The sequence below is a fragment of the Egretta garzetta genome, unplaced genomic scaffold, assembly GCF_000687185.1.
Source record: "Egretta garzetta isolate BGI_Z169 unplaced genomic scaffold, ASM68718v1 scaffold204, whole genome shotgun sequence".
Taxonomy (NCBI): domain Eukaryota; kingdom Metazoa; phylum Chordata; class Aves; order Pelecaniformes; family Ardeidae; genus Egretta; species Egretta garzetta.
In genome coordinates, this window is record NW_009259424.1 from 685183 (window position 1) to 701089 (window position 15907).

General features: G+C 41.0%; 1 protein-coding gene across 1 annotated transcript; it reads right to left on the reverse strand.

Annotated features, from left to right (window-relative positions):
- Window positions 1-2122: 2122 nt before the first annotated feature.
- On the reverse strand, window positions 2123-15898 carry KIFBP (kinesin family binding protein). The gene is made up of 7 exons (XM_035892562.1): window positions 15546-15898; window positions 13529-13627; window positions 9604-9683; window positions 9311-9494; window positions 8074-8158; window positions 5531-5640; window positions 2123-4810 (listed from the first exon to the last, which is right to left on the reverse strand). The coding sequence occupies exons 1-7, from the start codon at window positions 15627-15629 to the stop codon at window positions 3932-3934; spliced, it is 1521 nt and encodes a 506-aa protein (XP_035748455.1). The 5' UTR covers window positions 15630-15898; the 3' UTR covers window positions 2123-3931.
- Between the last annotated feature and the right edge of the window lie 9 nt (window positions 15899-15907).

The following is a 15907-nucleotide window of genomic DNA, read 5'->3' on the forward strand; positions in this document are numbered from 1 at the left end:
ATCTGCATTAGTCATTTGTGGCCAGCTCTAAAGTAGCCAAAGATGTTGCAATTGAAGAGGAAAGAAAGTTGACAAATGCTTCTCACCACAAATTTACGCACTTGATTTTAACGTAACAGTCTTTAGTTCTGTAACTTCAAGACTATAGAAGGGTCGGCCTTGTGAGCTGCCAGTCGAAGTCTATTTGCAGGACTGTTTCTGGGCATTCTGTAACGAAAATGCCACAGGCAACATCTAGGTAACACTGACTAGCTCAGCTTTCTAAAAGAAAGACACAGGTGAAGCTCCTCATCGCTGTCTCAGTGCTGAGTGAAAGGCAAACACCAAACAAAACCAAAATTAACAAGGTCATCAGCCTTGTTTCTCATTGTCTGATGTCGAGCTTAATCAGGCTCCTGCACTATTTCCGGACGTGGAAGGGCAGCAGCAATCACACACAGCGCAAGCACTGCACTGGTACATTGAGGCATCTCCATCTTGCAGATGGAGAAGGAAACCATCTGCCTCACCAGGACCACGCCGAGCCTGTGCTGGGGCAGGACCAAAACTCCCAACGGAGGAGCTTTTGGGCAGGCGAACAGAGCCAACCCAGCCTGGGGACCTTTTGCTTTTGCCGCACCGAGGCAGCAACCGCCACCGGCTGCTCCCCTTGCAACGCGGGGGACCCGCTTTCCTGCTCTGAAGGGGAAGTGAGGGTTCGCTCCTGCCCGCTTCCCCCGGTGTTTCAGCAGGCTTAAGAGGTCAGAACGGCAAAGGACACGGCTGTCACCTCCTGCCACTCTCCTCCGCTCTGGTCCCCTCAAGGGAAAAAAAAAGAGCTTTGATGGGCTTGTAGGGAGAGACACAGAACAAGGCACTGGTTTCTTTCTGTCCGGAAATATTTCAGCACAGCACAACTTTCCCGACTGACCCATTTTATAACACATACCGCGTCTCTGGCCAGCATGAGAATTAAGAGCGTTTCAATTAAAACAAAAGTGTGTTTTTAATCAAAGCAAACTATTTCTCGTGAGCATTTGTGCGCTATTTGAAGAAGTACGCTGAGGTTATAGCCTCCGAGTTCAGATCTCACACTCGATACGAATTCTGCACAAACGTAACCTCGCTGCTTTTTGCTGGCTAAGGAGAAAAAAAAACGAGTGGAACAACAGAAAGGAGGTTTCAGTTGTAAGATTTTTTTTTTTTTTACTGTACAAAAAGGAATAGAAATGCAGGTTAAATGGAGTTCACGGGAGCCTAATCTTTAATTAATCTTTGAAATAAATGCCTGACCTCACACATACTTTACAGTTAAAACTCAACATTCCTGCAGGCAGCTTTGCTGCCTAATCCCAACAGGCTCCCTCCCCCCCTTTTTTTTTTTTTTTTTTAAACTAAATACACAATCTTACTTAAGTTCATTCTCTCAAATCATTGAACAAACAGGAATTATACAAAAGGTTTCCTTAAAAAGACATGCCTCAACAGAACCACAACGCAGTGTGTTGTGCTGAGCATCCGGCGTGGTGTAGTCTCCAGTAATAACATATGCTTAGCTGGTGGCAGTCTTGAACATTGTACCGTAGGAGATGAAAACTCCAGGTCATCGGCTTCTGCAACTCTGTATGCATTTGTATGAAACATCTTTTACATTGTACTTCATGGCTGTGAAGAAAAGCTGCAAAGCTGAAGCATTCTGTGGTATTGTCAGAGGAGAGAAGTCTCCAAACCACAGCACCAACCGCACAGCTGTGTTGAAAAAGCTCCCATCCCTCTTATTTCTGGGCCTTCTTAACCACGGACCCGCTCCTACCCATCTGCTGAGCTCCCACTAGGATTCTGGTGAATTCGGGGTGGGTGTTCCTCTGCGCACAACTGCTGGTTAAAAGGGACGCACCGCCCTGCGCTTCACTCGGCTTTGCCTGCCCCGCAGGTAACTTTTAACACTCGCTTCAGACCGGTGTTTGAAGGATATGCCAGGAAAAAGAAAAAAAAAAAAATTATTTTGTATGCTGGGATAGCCCACAATCTACCCTTCCCCAAATGACAAGTGAACTAAGTTTCATGAGCCGTTCCTTGCTCTCAAAAATTTGGTCAAAGGCCCTCAAGGGTGGAATACTAAAGTATAGAAGAAAAAAAAAAAAAAAAAAACAACCCCAAGCACATATCGCCGCTTTCTACCTGAATGTGACACTGAAAGTTGATAGAAAAAAAAATAATTTTAACTTGCAAATTATGAGAAGTGCACACTAGCTTTAATTGAAATCATAGATAATAATAATGAGCAGTATGTCCGCTGAGAACTGTTTCCCTGAGAAGCTATGGGCTGCCCCTACCTTCCTGGGAAAAAAACAAGTTAAAGATCTGGCAGCAGAAAATAAACTCCCAAAGGCTGAGGAGCCAATTATTTAGTGAAACAGAAACAACACACACACACACGCGCGCGCACGCTCTCCCTTACTCTATACGCACGCAGGTAGCTGGTCTCGTTCTGAGTTTCGCTGCCTCTCGTTTCCAGGCCCAGTTTGTTGGCCTATTTGTTTGTGGTTAGAAGCCTCCTGCAGAGAATTCTGCAAGCTAGAGATTTTTACCGCACGTTGAAGATGTACGCGCTTTCTTGCTTGCACGTGCTTCCCCCTCACGCTCTCCATGCTGACGTCTTTTTTTCCAGAATAATCCGGTTGTTTTGACTATTCTCCTTCAATGCCCTCTGTTGCTGTAAACATCTCCCCGTGAACTTGGCGGGTACTGTGCACCCCGTCACTTCACTTTCCCCATATCCCCTGGCATCTCTGACCGCTGTCTCTTAATACAGGGTTGGACAACGTGCTCTGCCTACATTTCACCTAAAACAGGTCCTGGTTCATAATCCTCCTCCTATGGACACCAGAAATACAAAGACAACCTCTGTGTACATTTTGGGTCAGAAATGCAGCCTCGTCTTCCATAAAGAGTAAATAGGGGCTAAATTAGAACAAGGCAAAGGTAACAGGTTGTGTAAGACCAGGAACCTTGCCAGGTCAGCAGGGCCTTAATGACAATCAGCACAGGTTTAACTGAGAAGTCAGCAATCGACGGCACACAGATTTTGAATGGTGCCTTGGCAGCGCTGGGATCTGCAGCACCTTCAGAGAGGTCCCCACCTTGCAGCTCCGGCTCAGACAGCACCTGGGCTCCCTGACCAACACAAGGCAAGAAGCCTTCCATAGCGTCCCCGGCCTTTCATCTGCATTCTGCAACTGTTTGGAGCACCAGAGCGCAGTTTTTACCAAAGACACTCATGTAGAAACACTTTCACAACTATTTATTTTGGTCAACGTTGTAACATGTATCATATCTTAGTAAGACACAAGGAAAGAGAATTCTAAGGACTGAAAAAAAAAAACCCATTTAGGCAAGCTAGTCCATTTATTGAGCCTCTGTCAACTAGGGTTGGATTAACAGGGGATAAAAGAAAACACTGAGCCACATACAAAATAAGTATTGAAAATAACATAAAGTTCCCTTTAAACAGATAAAGGTTTCTGGGGACAAAGGTTAGAAGAGATAAAATATATTCTAGTCAGAAGAACGTGCCTCGGGTTTCTTAGAAAAATTTTCCTGGAGAAACAGATTCTCTTAAAAGAAACAATTTTTCATACAGCATTACATTTGGAAACTGAACCATTCACCGAAGGAAAAACCCGTAAGGGAGAGAAGGTTTATATTTACATACAGGACAAAAAATACGAACCGTTAGCTGGCCGTTCACTTTACATTAAAGTTTATACCATTAGTGTGGGTGAGCTACCGAACAGAGAGCTCCGAGTTTCTCACAACGTTACACTACTGGGGGCTCTAGGTGGACTGCCGAACTGTAGACACCTTAGTTCTATCGATCGGGACGGAAGCTGACAGCACTGGGTTTGACAGATAGCATTTTCATAGCGCACATTTCCTTCGAGGCGAGTTTTTATATGAACGGACACAGTTTTGCTCTTAGCCTCTCCATTCTCGTTGGAAGAAGACCCACCATCTCCTTACTGAGTTCTAGTTCAGTTTCAATGGCCCGGGCAGCATCTGGGTACTTCTCACAATAGTCTACCAGAAATGTGTAATACTCCAATGATGTCTGCATATTTTCCAGTTGCTTTTTGCTATCCGAAGTAATAAGCTTACCATAGAGTCGTGCAATGTGGAATTTAGCCACCATTGCAGGGCGAAGAACATCTTCCTCGAGCTCTTCAGGAAACACCTGATCTGGGTTCCTCAAAGAATCTAAGAAGAGTTCATAATATTTGATCGCTAACTGAGCCAGAGAATTAATTTTTTTAATTGTGTGGGAGTCTAGCTCCTCTAACCTGTTACCAATAGCTACCTTTAAATCCATCATCTCGTAATAGGTGTCGGCTAGTTCAAACTGAAGCTGCCTGCTAATCAACAGGTAGTACTGGGGATTCAAGTCTGCACATATAGGCTCCAGCATGTCTATTCTTCGCTTGTGCATTTTGCAACGTCTCTCATAGTCTTCTTCAAAGAAAGCAAGTACCTTAAACAAAGCACTGTGATCCTGAACAATTTCAATATGGTCAGTAACGTAACCGTCAACCTGAAAGAACTCTTTTGCTTCCTGAACATAGTTCTGACCAACTAGGAAGATTTCTCTGGCTTCTTGAAAATCTAAAGGATACACGCTGCTCACTTTCTCTTCCATGGCTAAGACAGAGTCACATATATCACTCATCCCAAAAAGGACAGCTTTTTTCCTGCCCTTCTCTTTTTCATCCTCCTCTTTTCTCCTTTGGGCTTTAAGTTCCAATTGCCTGTCTGGATCCAGTTCTCCTATGTTATCCTGAAATGGCAAAACATACTAATTAAAAATGCATATGAAGAGTGGCTTACACGGAATCACTTTATTTATGAGTGACCTTTGAAATACAAATTGGTTAGCAACAAGACAGAAGAGAAGGCACGTTGGCATATCAGACCTTATAGTCACAAAATATCCTGTAAATTACATTCTGTAAAAACATTAAGACTAAGACAATTTAGTCGCCCTACCCTGTGTGACAATATAGCCAAAACAATAAACGTAAAGCCCAAAGGCCCTGCTTCTGCAAAGCATTTCAGAAAATGCTGAGTTTTAACCATTCAAATGAATGACCAAATGAATGAAATGAATGCCTGAACGAGTCAAGGCTTGAATGAATGAGAATACCGGCACACAAAGCTGTTGTACATTAAGACGTTCTTACTAGCAATTAAATAAGAAGCAATCTGCCAAATCAAGCTGCAAGGAAGAGCAGCAGAGAGTAGAGAAATGTGTGAGGTTGCCACACAAGCAGTGTACTGATCACACTACAGAGCCAATCTCTCATCCGTGCTTATTTTTAAGTGCTGCAATAGAGTCAAAGCATACCATGAAACACCTGCTACCTTGCAAGCATCTATCGTATTATTCATTGGGCAACTGTTGATCATTTGCTACCAACCATGAATTGATTCCTGTTACTAACACCAAAACAGACTTTGTTTTTAAACAGCAACAGCAACAGAAGAGATTTTCTGTTACCTCAAGTAATTTCCGAGCGCTCTGCAGGAGATTCAGGCAATACTTAATCCAGCATCTTGCAATTTCAGCTTTTCTCCGTCGAAGGTCCTGTTGGTCTTGCTCCGTTTCATCTATTGAACGGACATAAAGACACAAAAACCTTGAGAGAAGTCAAGCACTCCAGCGAGAACCTCAAATGTTACATGCAAAGACTACGTTACTTGTATTTGATTAATTTTTCTTCATTTTTAGACAGAAACATGTCCTCAATGTTAGTTTATATAACAATTCTGTAAACTGTCATTCAGGTAGAAAAAACATATAGATTAACATGGATTTGTCATGCATGAATTCTTCCAAAAAAACCCAGACCATAATGCATGTTTAAAAAGACCTTTGATCTTGGAGGTGTTTTACTGGAAGAGATCTTCATATCTCTTTTTAACAAGAGAAAGAAATCAGGACAATTTGTTGTCTGAGATTCAGCTGCCTGCCCAGTAATTGTTTCTGAGGATGATTAGGGCATTTGTGTCGCAACGGGCCCCAGACTTGCTACCAAAAAAGGGAACAACAGTAGGGGAAACTGCCTTTGGTTAATCTACGACCTGGTACCAACACGTAAGATTTATTAGCTCTACAACTTCTGTATTTTTCTCCCCACAGACTCCTCACTGTTACAAGTGGCAGCACTGCTGATGTCTCAAGATAACGTTTTCAGAAATGGATTTCAAAGAGAACTCATTTCCCAGTCTCTAGGCAGAGGGCAGCAAGTCAGCTGAACAACGAGGGGATGCTAGCATTCCCGCTCGCCAAATAAAAAGCCAACTTCAGACTCAGATCCACTGTGTTCATTATCTTTCGTGAGAGCCAATCAAGTTGTCCTTATTAAGGAAATAAGAATCGGTGCTAATCTAAGAAAAGGCACCTTTATTAATGATCTGTGTGTTTGTTTATATTCTGATTAACACAGTAAAACGCATGTGCTTGAGAGCAGCCAATGCTGACTGCGTGTTAGTCTTCCTGTAAGTTAGAACTTTCTGCATAATCATCTCCAAGTCCACAGCTCAGCTCTCTGTACCGTGAAAAGGAAGGGGAAATAGGATAAATGTTTACTCCGCTGAAACAAACACAAATATCCTACTCCCATTTGGTGTAGGAAGAAGTCAAGATAGGAGAAGTTAGTTGATCGAAAATCACACAAGAAATCTATAAAATACAACTAAAAATAGGACATTTATCTACCATTTGCACCTGAATTGCACCTGAATTTGGAACCAAAAGTGACCGTACCTTTCTATACGCCTACCAAAAATCATAACCTCATCTTTTGGCTTAGTTATTGCATTAATGAGCACTGACAACTGTGCAGTCAGGCAGCTATGGAAGCCCATAAACACAGATTCACACCTATTGATTATTTAATAATATCCTGTTTTCAAACAGCCCAACAGATTAGCATAACCTGACTCCTGACAGCCCTGTTTCCCTGAAACTAAAAAGCTTTGGGACATCATCCTCAAAGTACTTAACAGTAAGAAAAGCAACTGCATAGAGTTCTATATTTCTTGAGCTAAGAGAAATACTAAAAGCCATTAAAATAATGTACTGTCACTGAGCTTCAATTAAATAAAACTCAGCCATGTCTATTCAGCTTATGTTTTAACCTGAAGTAACAACATCAAGTGGATTAAAGAACTTGTGTTCTAAACAGCTCAAAACATTAAAAGTTAACCAATATATTCACTGTTCAAAGTCAGAGTTACGAACTCACCGCAGGGACTACCCTGAGCACTTGCTCATTCTTTACAAGTTAAAGCTCTATTGATTCAAAGCTTTCAGTTGCCCGAGACACGGAATGTAAAAGGCTGTGCTGTAGATAAGCAAAGACTAAGCCTAAACCAGAGGTTTTATGCACCGAGTACTGACACTATCGTGTAACCACAGGTCCTTAAAACTGTGGTCAGTTCTCTAAGTTTCTTTGCGCTGAACCACAAGGTTGTTCCCTTGCATCAATACCCAAAACAACAAGGAGGGGAGCTACAACTCCAAAAATAGCTGTTAATGAAGCTGCAGCATCCGGCAACAAAAGACAATTCAAGTTAACTCCTGGATCTGGGGTTTTTTAAAAAAGAGCTGCAGTTTCCCTCCCTCTTTTAGAACTATTCCCAGGAAGCATCTGGTTTGGTTCATTGAATCACTGCCCTCTGATCACAGAAAAGCAAAGGTAAGCTGCGTTTTAAGGACAAGCACAAGGACAAACGGGTGAATAGAGACACTGCCCCTACTGAAATGGATAGAGTTTTAAATTTCACTTTTATTCTGGTGTGCCTTCTGGAACACCAGCAAGAAGCACTTGAGTTTTTCCTCACAGGGTTTACTCATAGCCAATCCTAAGTTGTCGTAGCAGCTCTTCGGAAACATTCCACTTCATTGTTAATTAAAAAGATTTTAGAAAATTAACACTGTGGTAAGTTTTGTACATACTGCTAGACTTCACTTCTAACATTCTGTATCAATGCTGCTTAATTCACAGTATTTTATTCAAAACTTTTAGCTGAACTTACTGTCTTCAGCAGATGGCACCTGTCCAGCTTGGCTAAAGATGACACTGGCCGCTGCTAAACAGTGTCGGGACTCCATAAAGCATTGCTGAGAGAAACAGAAACGGCAGTGGTTATCACTGGGATAAGCAGCCCAAGCACTGCTCTCAGCGTGGCTAAACCCCTCGCCTCAGTTAGCAAAGATACACAAGGGGAATTCTAGAACCGAGAGGCTCTGGAGCATATTCCCCTGGACACTGGAAGAGAAGACAATTTATTTTTCCACGTCTACTACTGAATACAGCAATTTCTAACCAACCATTTTCTCTGTACCACAGCCACAACAGCAAGCCTCGCTTTTAATACTAGATACGCGCATTGTGAACATTTTCACTGTTCTGATCTATGCTACCACCGCTTCCTTGCGGTAAAGGAAGTGATGTCTTGTGGTAAAGACTGTATCACGAGGTGTTAAGTCAGAATGAGCTGGACATACAAAGTCAACATTATGAGTCAGATTTAGATTCCTTTACTCATATTTGGCAATGCATTATTTAATGATTAGTGCCATCAATGCATCAAAGCGACATGGAAATGACAAGTGACGATTGAGATTAGCATTAGCCGTCTTAGGTATGGCAGAAGCCTTTTAAGCATCAGAAAAGAGCATCTGAAGAGTCTGGAAAATAGAAATTCTTAAATAAAACTGAAGCATTTTTTAACATAGTGGATTATTTAGAGTCAACACAGATGTGTGGAAGCAAACAGCTACCATCTTACGCATTCACTTTAATGTTCACATAGGCTCAAGTCTTAAGCACTCGCTTAACGACAAAGGGCAATAATTTATAGGAAACATACAACGTGCAATAGCTCAGGCCTAAGATGTTTTTGTTTTTAAACTCTGTATTGTAAGAAAACGATATAAGAAACAATTTAAAATTAAGACATTACTTAAGTTTTACCTACAAGCATCATGTCACATCACTGCTAAGACTTCATAAACTATAGAGCTTTTCTAATGTCTATGCCCCTGCTCCTTTTTCCCCACTGCCATCACACCACCACGGGAAAGAGAAGCCACTGTATCCTCTTCAAAAAAAACTAATAGATGTTTCATCTCAGAAGCCACTTGCGCCTTTACAGGAGGACGTTTTTAACTCACCACAGTACCCTTTCTCAAACAGCTGTTTAAACCACTGTCTTACTTGGCAGTTACATTTCTGATGCAATTTCAGCACAAAAACATTTGGTCTGTTACCTTAGAGAGATAGTACTGGGACAAAGTAGCAGCATTGAGTGCCCATTCTACCGGGTAGTAGCCACAATACTCGAGCTGTCGTTTAAGAGTAGTATGGCAATACTGAGCAGCCTTCTCAATCATCTCCAGGTGTTGGTAGACTTGTGCCAGATAATACAGAGTGTGTGTATAGGCTTTTTCAAATCTGGAAAAAACAAAAGTCTCTTTAGATTTCTTCTTTTTTTCCCCTCCCTAAACACACCCTCATGAATTTAAAAGGTAATAATAGTCTAGGTGTGCTGCTACGCACCCACCTTTTTGATCTTTCTTGGTCTGTGAGTTTTTCTTCTTCTGCCATGAAATGTTCACTGGGATCCAGGGGAGGATTTCCATCCTGCAAGAGTACATGACAGTCAGGAAAATACATTTCTCTTACTTAGCAGCATAGTGCTCCCTCTTCTGGCTGCAGACGATTTACCGCTTTTCAATCCCAAATTCAACACAACTTCACACAATGCAGCTACAGCTATCCGAAGGTCACGTCTCTGGAGCAATTCCACAAAACTAGGCAGATTTAGAGGAAGAAAGCCACGATTCCACCTGGAATTACAAGGTTCTCAGCTTGTAGAAGACTTCTGCTGACATACTTTAATGCTGTCTGCACCAGAAATACTCAACCTGGGTTCTACAGGACTGTAATTGGGTGTCTTTAGTTTGTACAATAACATAATGGGGTTTAAAGCGTCGATTTAATACTAAGCATGCCTTTGAGTGTGAAATATTCGTTTGCCCAGCTGCACTGATCAGTAACGAGAAAACATCCTGCAGGAAGTACTGCAAAGAACATTACGTGCAGAGTGCTCAGTGGACCTGCTGTAACAACTGCTCTTGACTCCCTTTATCCACAAGCTGGCAAGGCTATTCACTCAAATACATGAACGAGACAGCTGGCAACATCTTCGGAGGCTGAAGCTGTTCTAAACCTTGATATAAGGCATGACCTATGTGCAAGTCATTAACAATGTGAACGACTTCATTTAGAAGTGCTTTTTTGTTTTTTAAACCATGAGTTCTGTCAGAATCCTTATACAGAGATAGATCTCGTGACACATACAAAATAGTTTATTGTCCTTGATCGAGAGCAGAAAGTAAGATATTGCTGTGCACACAGAAGTAACTCTGATCTTAAACTTATTTTTGTGCATTCTGTGACATTAGTGTCTGAGATGAATGCAGAACGGTGGCAACTATACATCTTTCAGCAGTGCTCTGTTCAACCTTTCCTTAAAACAACTGCCAGTAAAGTTACAGTCAGCGTAACTGGCAAATCCAACAGATGAACACTGCTTATGGCCAAGTTTTACTCGTCTGTGCTTACCTAATTTCCTTTGTAATTGTAGATAAGTTCAGATGCAGATTCTAACACACTTCAAATGAAGATATCTTTCTTAAAGGCGTTTTTTTACCATTACACGGTGCATCCTGAAGGATGTTCAACGTGTCTGCTAGCAACAGAGCCCAGTTTAGTATGCAATTTTCCTAGTCCTTTCCTAAACCCATTAATATCTTAGCTCAAGAGAAAGTAAGGCAATAAATAAGCAGCAGTCCAGAGAAATATTTTTCATAAGATAACAGGGACTCAAGCAGGGACAGGAGTAGCAGTAGAGAATGCACTAACTTTAAAGGGAAGAAAACCCATGCTCATGTTCATCCTTATTCTCATTAAAAAATCCTGAAAGGATTTGTTTGTTCGCTTTTAATGGTATTTTTAAATTCATTTTGAAAGATGAAAAAATGGGTCTGAAACAGACAGTGACAAATAAAAGTGCATTTAACCTAGCAGAGAGATATAATTTTTTTATATGATCTTTTAATCTTTAGGGTTTCCTGTTTATACCTCATTAGTTTTTAAGTTGTGAATTTCTAACCCTCCACCTTGTTTTCTTTAGAGATACAAAGGCTTACAACCTCACAAAGGCTCCCAAACCTTCCAACAAGAGTTGCAGTATACTCTGGCAAGCCTAGAGCTGATATTCCTGCAAAGAAAGAGACTGAAACGACACAGTAAGCTAGACCCCTGCCTCCTTCCTGTATCTACAGATTTATCATCTGATGTCAAGCCTTATGCCTTAAATCATCCCGAGGAAGAACTCTGCCGCTGTCCTCTTCCATTAGCCCAAGCTCCTGCCCACAGAGTTTAGCACCCTCAGATTTTCACTGTACTGCATTAAACAATCAAACAGCTTTCCTAAGAGGAAGATGTTGTTACAAAAAACCATTTCTTGAAAATAATTCAAAAATAGATGTGAACTCAAAGAATTCAAGACAAGAAAGTAAAAGAATCTTTTAACTCTACCAAAATAATTTTTTTATTGCAATTGCCTTGGTTGTGCTGTAGTTGCTTTGCGGAGGATGGGACACAACCACCACACCCAACCCGTAAGTTAACAAGACCCAGTTAGTAAGCAATTAAATCCACCAGCTCATGAAAACGCCTCAATCACGAACAGTTTACCAAAGATTCCCAGACAGGAAGGCTTCCTGATAGCCTAAAGCCAGGGAATGTTAAGTAAAGTATATTCACATTTTTATAATTTCTGAATGATGAATGTTGACACGGTTGTACAAATCCTAAAGATCAGACACCACTGCAAGGAACTCAAGTCCTCTTTATAAATCATAAAACAGCCAGACAAGCTCCCTCGTACCCTGCTTTGCCTTTTTTTTTTTTTTTTTTTTCTTTCTTTCCGTATTATGTCAAATACAGCTCGGTCTTTTCAGAGAAACACGACACAAGCCCAAAAAAGTTACCAGAGAAACAGTCTTTTAGTGCAGCTGATTTAAAAAAAAAAAAAAAATAAAAAATCTTTAGACTTAAGATACATTTCACTATATAATGCCCTGAAATATAAGTGGCAAATAAAAAAATGTTGCGGAAAAAAAACGTGACAAGTGATCTGATGGGGATTTATTGACCGTCATGTGTATCTACCCTAGCCAGGCAGCAAAGCCCCAGGAGGAATATTCACTAGCTGTTACCCAACAAGGAATACAGATAACTAACAAAAATTAACCCTTTCAGAAAAGCCCACAGTAAAAGTGTGAAGCGTTTGGCAGCATTGTTTAATCCACTGAAATATATGGTAGTACCAGAACAATTCTGTAAACACTGGAGGAAGTGCCAGAATCTTTTAGAGGCAATGTGAAAGCCAACAACGTCATTCTTGGCTGGGTATAAATATCCAAGTTGAACATCAGGAATTAATTAGAGAGAGGGTCTGTAGGGAGATGTAGTCTCTCTAGTCAGACCAACTGATCCAGAGAATGGAAAATAAACAGACCAGCTTTTCAGCACAAGTGGATTTTTTTTTTTTTTTCTTTTTTTTCCCCCTCCTAGATCCACCACCTCTCCTACTGCTGTAGACCAGCATGGCCAGAAAGGCAGTAATACAGCAGGAAGTAACTGATAAAGACTAACCCATTCAAAAACTTCCACAAGAATAATCCATGCTATAAACCAAGTTCATGTAAAACTCAAACTGCAATTTCATTAAACTAACTTCTGTCCAACCTTTAGAGCTGTCCTGAGACACAGATACTGCTCCTTTAAGGCCACAAATGTTTTTAGCTCACTCAGAACTGTGTCCCTGAGCAAGTCAGAGGAGGAAGAGCTTTGCCAAGAGCTTAAAAATAACACAAGGGAGTCTTTGTTGATACATAGCAGAATCCACAACTCAAAAGGTTGTTTAATATGCATGAGAGGTTTTGCTGTTTATAAGATTGTCCTCTTGGATATGGAACTAAACTACTTGCCTCTAGGCAATACTGTGCAGTCAGAGCAAACCATGCAAGTATTACAGTTTTGTTTCCTTTTCCCACCGAAAGCAATGGATTGACATTTCACAGCGTTTCCAAGATAGGGTTCAGAACAGCCTTAATTAAAAGGCAAATTCTACCTGGCTTCACCTTTGGATTATCAATTCAAAGAGCTTTCAAAAAGGACCTTTACTTTTGAGCAAAATTATTTTCCTGAATAAGACCATTTTGAAATTAGCCAGTGATCCTCTAGTTCGCCTCTTCCTATGCTAGCAGTACAAGCCATTTCACTTTTCAAAAGTATCACAGCAGGCAGTATAAAGCTCAGAAACTCAAATTACACCGCATGTTTTTTCAAAGATTACTAAAACTCTAAGTGGCACGTCAAAGGAAGACCTGTCACAATATTAGTAAACACAGTACCTCTTTCATGTATTGATTGTACAAGGCTTCTGCAGATTCCAAGTAAGTTTGCGCAGTTTTAATTTCATCCCTTTCAGACCACAGGATACCTAGATTGTTCTAAAGGTAAGAGGAGAAACAAAATAGTTATTTTCCCATTATGTTCCATTTACATCACACATTTTCTCCAAACAATTTGTCAGTCTTCATCCTTACAGATATGTTCTAATACAATGGATTTCTAAAAGCAAAAATTGCGTCCACCCATTTTTTCACGAGTTGTTCGAAAAGGAAGGTTCTCACACTGCAGCAAATGCCTACAACAGTCACCTAACAAACTGCAGCTTTCTGTGTTTATGCTGCTAAATTAGGATTGGTGTGCTCAAATAACAAGCTGTTTCCATCCAGTATGTTCTGCATCTGATTCATGCAGCTGTATATTGATACACAAACATCACAGAAAGGGCCTCAGAATTAGAAATTTGTCATCATGACTCTATAGAAAAATTTAACAGGACAAAGATATGCTAGGAATGAACGCTTGTGTATTTTCAACACTGGAGAGAGATTAAAAGAACCGTTAGCATGCAAAAGCTATGGATTATTACCTTCAAATTTAAATTACATCAACATACATAGTAACTTGTTACTGCATCTGTGAACCCACCTTTTACAAAAAAGTACCTCTAATTTTATTAATAAAGATGAAGGCATTAGTAACAATCCATATCTGATGTGCTAATTTAATTCCTAGGCAATGTTCTTACAAAATCCAAAAGGTCTTTAAAAAAAAAAAAAAAAGCAGAACTCAAAGTTAGGATGTATAGTTGTGTGCCAGCCCTGTGTCCCTTTCAACTCCATTTATTTTATTATTTTTGATAGAAAGCACAACATAGCATGATGTTTACGAACAGAAATACTTTGCCCATGGCCGAGCAGTGGAACGGATCAAATTTAATTAGACAGAAATCGTCAGATATGTCCTTATGCAGAAGCTCAGAAATTAGAAGTAGGGCTACAGAAACAGGCCCAACAAGAAAAAGGAATGCTCCTTCTTTTAAAACAGAAGTCAGTGCCGTGACAACATACTCTGCACAACCAAGAACATGCTGATGGAGATGCAGGCCCACTGCTGACAATTACTGCTTTTGTATCAGAATGCTTTTGTTAAATACTTCTTTTACAGCCCTGGGGACGGAAAGCTGAGGGCACGCTCAGTTATCACCACTGCTCTCAGCTGCGTGCCTGATGACAGTAGACTTGTCTTCTGTCAGACCACAGCACTTTACATGTGTAACACAGAAACTTTACACAGCTGTTTCCTAAAGACCCCCAAAACAGGGAAACCCACGCAAAGGACAGCATTTGCCCCATAGAGAGAAGCGCTGCTTTCCACCACTCCAGTGCAAAAGCACAGTGGAATCCCTGGCCCTCGGCCACAAAAGCAACAGCTCCCCAGCACCACACATGGGGAAGATGCTATCTTATTTTGACTGGCTTCTCGAGCATCTCCAACCTTGTAATGGGTAATAGATTTGTGGTGGTGCGCCCAAACGGCCACACTGAAGGACAATGAGCAGATGCAACCTCACGAATTCCTGACAATTCAGTTAATTTAACCGATGTATGACAAGTTGCTGTTTAACTAGCATCTTTCCACATGAACACACAATTCCTTGACAGTTTTGCAATGTTTGACAAGGACATACTACCAAGCCTTTTCTAATTAGAGCAGCCATTTTTGACAGAGACATCTAAATAGCTGCTCTATTTCATTTAAAGCCTAGAGACTGATATGTAACTATACATCAGCTGCCACGACGGAGTGGTTGAGCAAAGACCCAGCCTTTCTATGAATCTTCGTACGACAAGGACTGATTTTGTTAACAGTATTACTTTTTTCGGTATAACGCGGTGGATGTTATTACTTCTAGCCCTGCAAAATTGCAGTTACTCATCTGGAATAAAATATAATAGATTAAGAGGTAACAGGCAAGGCTGAAAAGCAAGTAAGTGACAACTTTTGAGAATAACATACCTTTCCAGGATATTGCATGAATAAAAGCACCCCCCAAACTTTACTTTGATAACAAATGACAGTTAAGGAATAACTTCTGGACATACTGAGGTCCTCCGCTAATTTATTCTTGCTCAGTTCTTACAAGTTCTGTCTCAGCCTGTCCTGAAGAGCACACTATCAACACCCAGTGTCTGTGAAGAGGTAGAAGATAGATGCCCAGAGGCATCAGCAGCGAGCTTGACAGAGAACAGCATCCCTCCGCGGCCCTCACCTGCGAGGTATTTCTTCGAGCAGGAAACAAAACGCCAGCAGCCCTGACGGTTAGTATTATTAAACACGCCATCCCCATCAGGGGATGGAAGCGCCATGAATCCCCGCTA

Excerpts from the sequence above, each read along its gene's own strand:
- KIFBP (XM_035892562.1), bottom strand. The coding sequence starts at position 15,629 with ATGTCCAGAAGTTATTCCTTAACTGTCATTTGTTATCAAAGTAAAGTT. Across the intron at positions 13,628-15,545 it reads TCATGCAATATCCTGGAAAG|AACAATCTAGGTATCCTGTG; the intron begins GTATGTTATTCT and ends TCTTACCTTTAG. Across the intron at positions 9,495-9,603 it reads GACCAAGAAAGATCAAAAAG|ATTTGAAAAAGCCTATACAC; the intron begins GTGGGTGCGTAG and ends TGTTTTTTCCAG.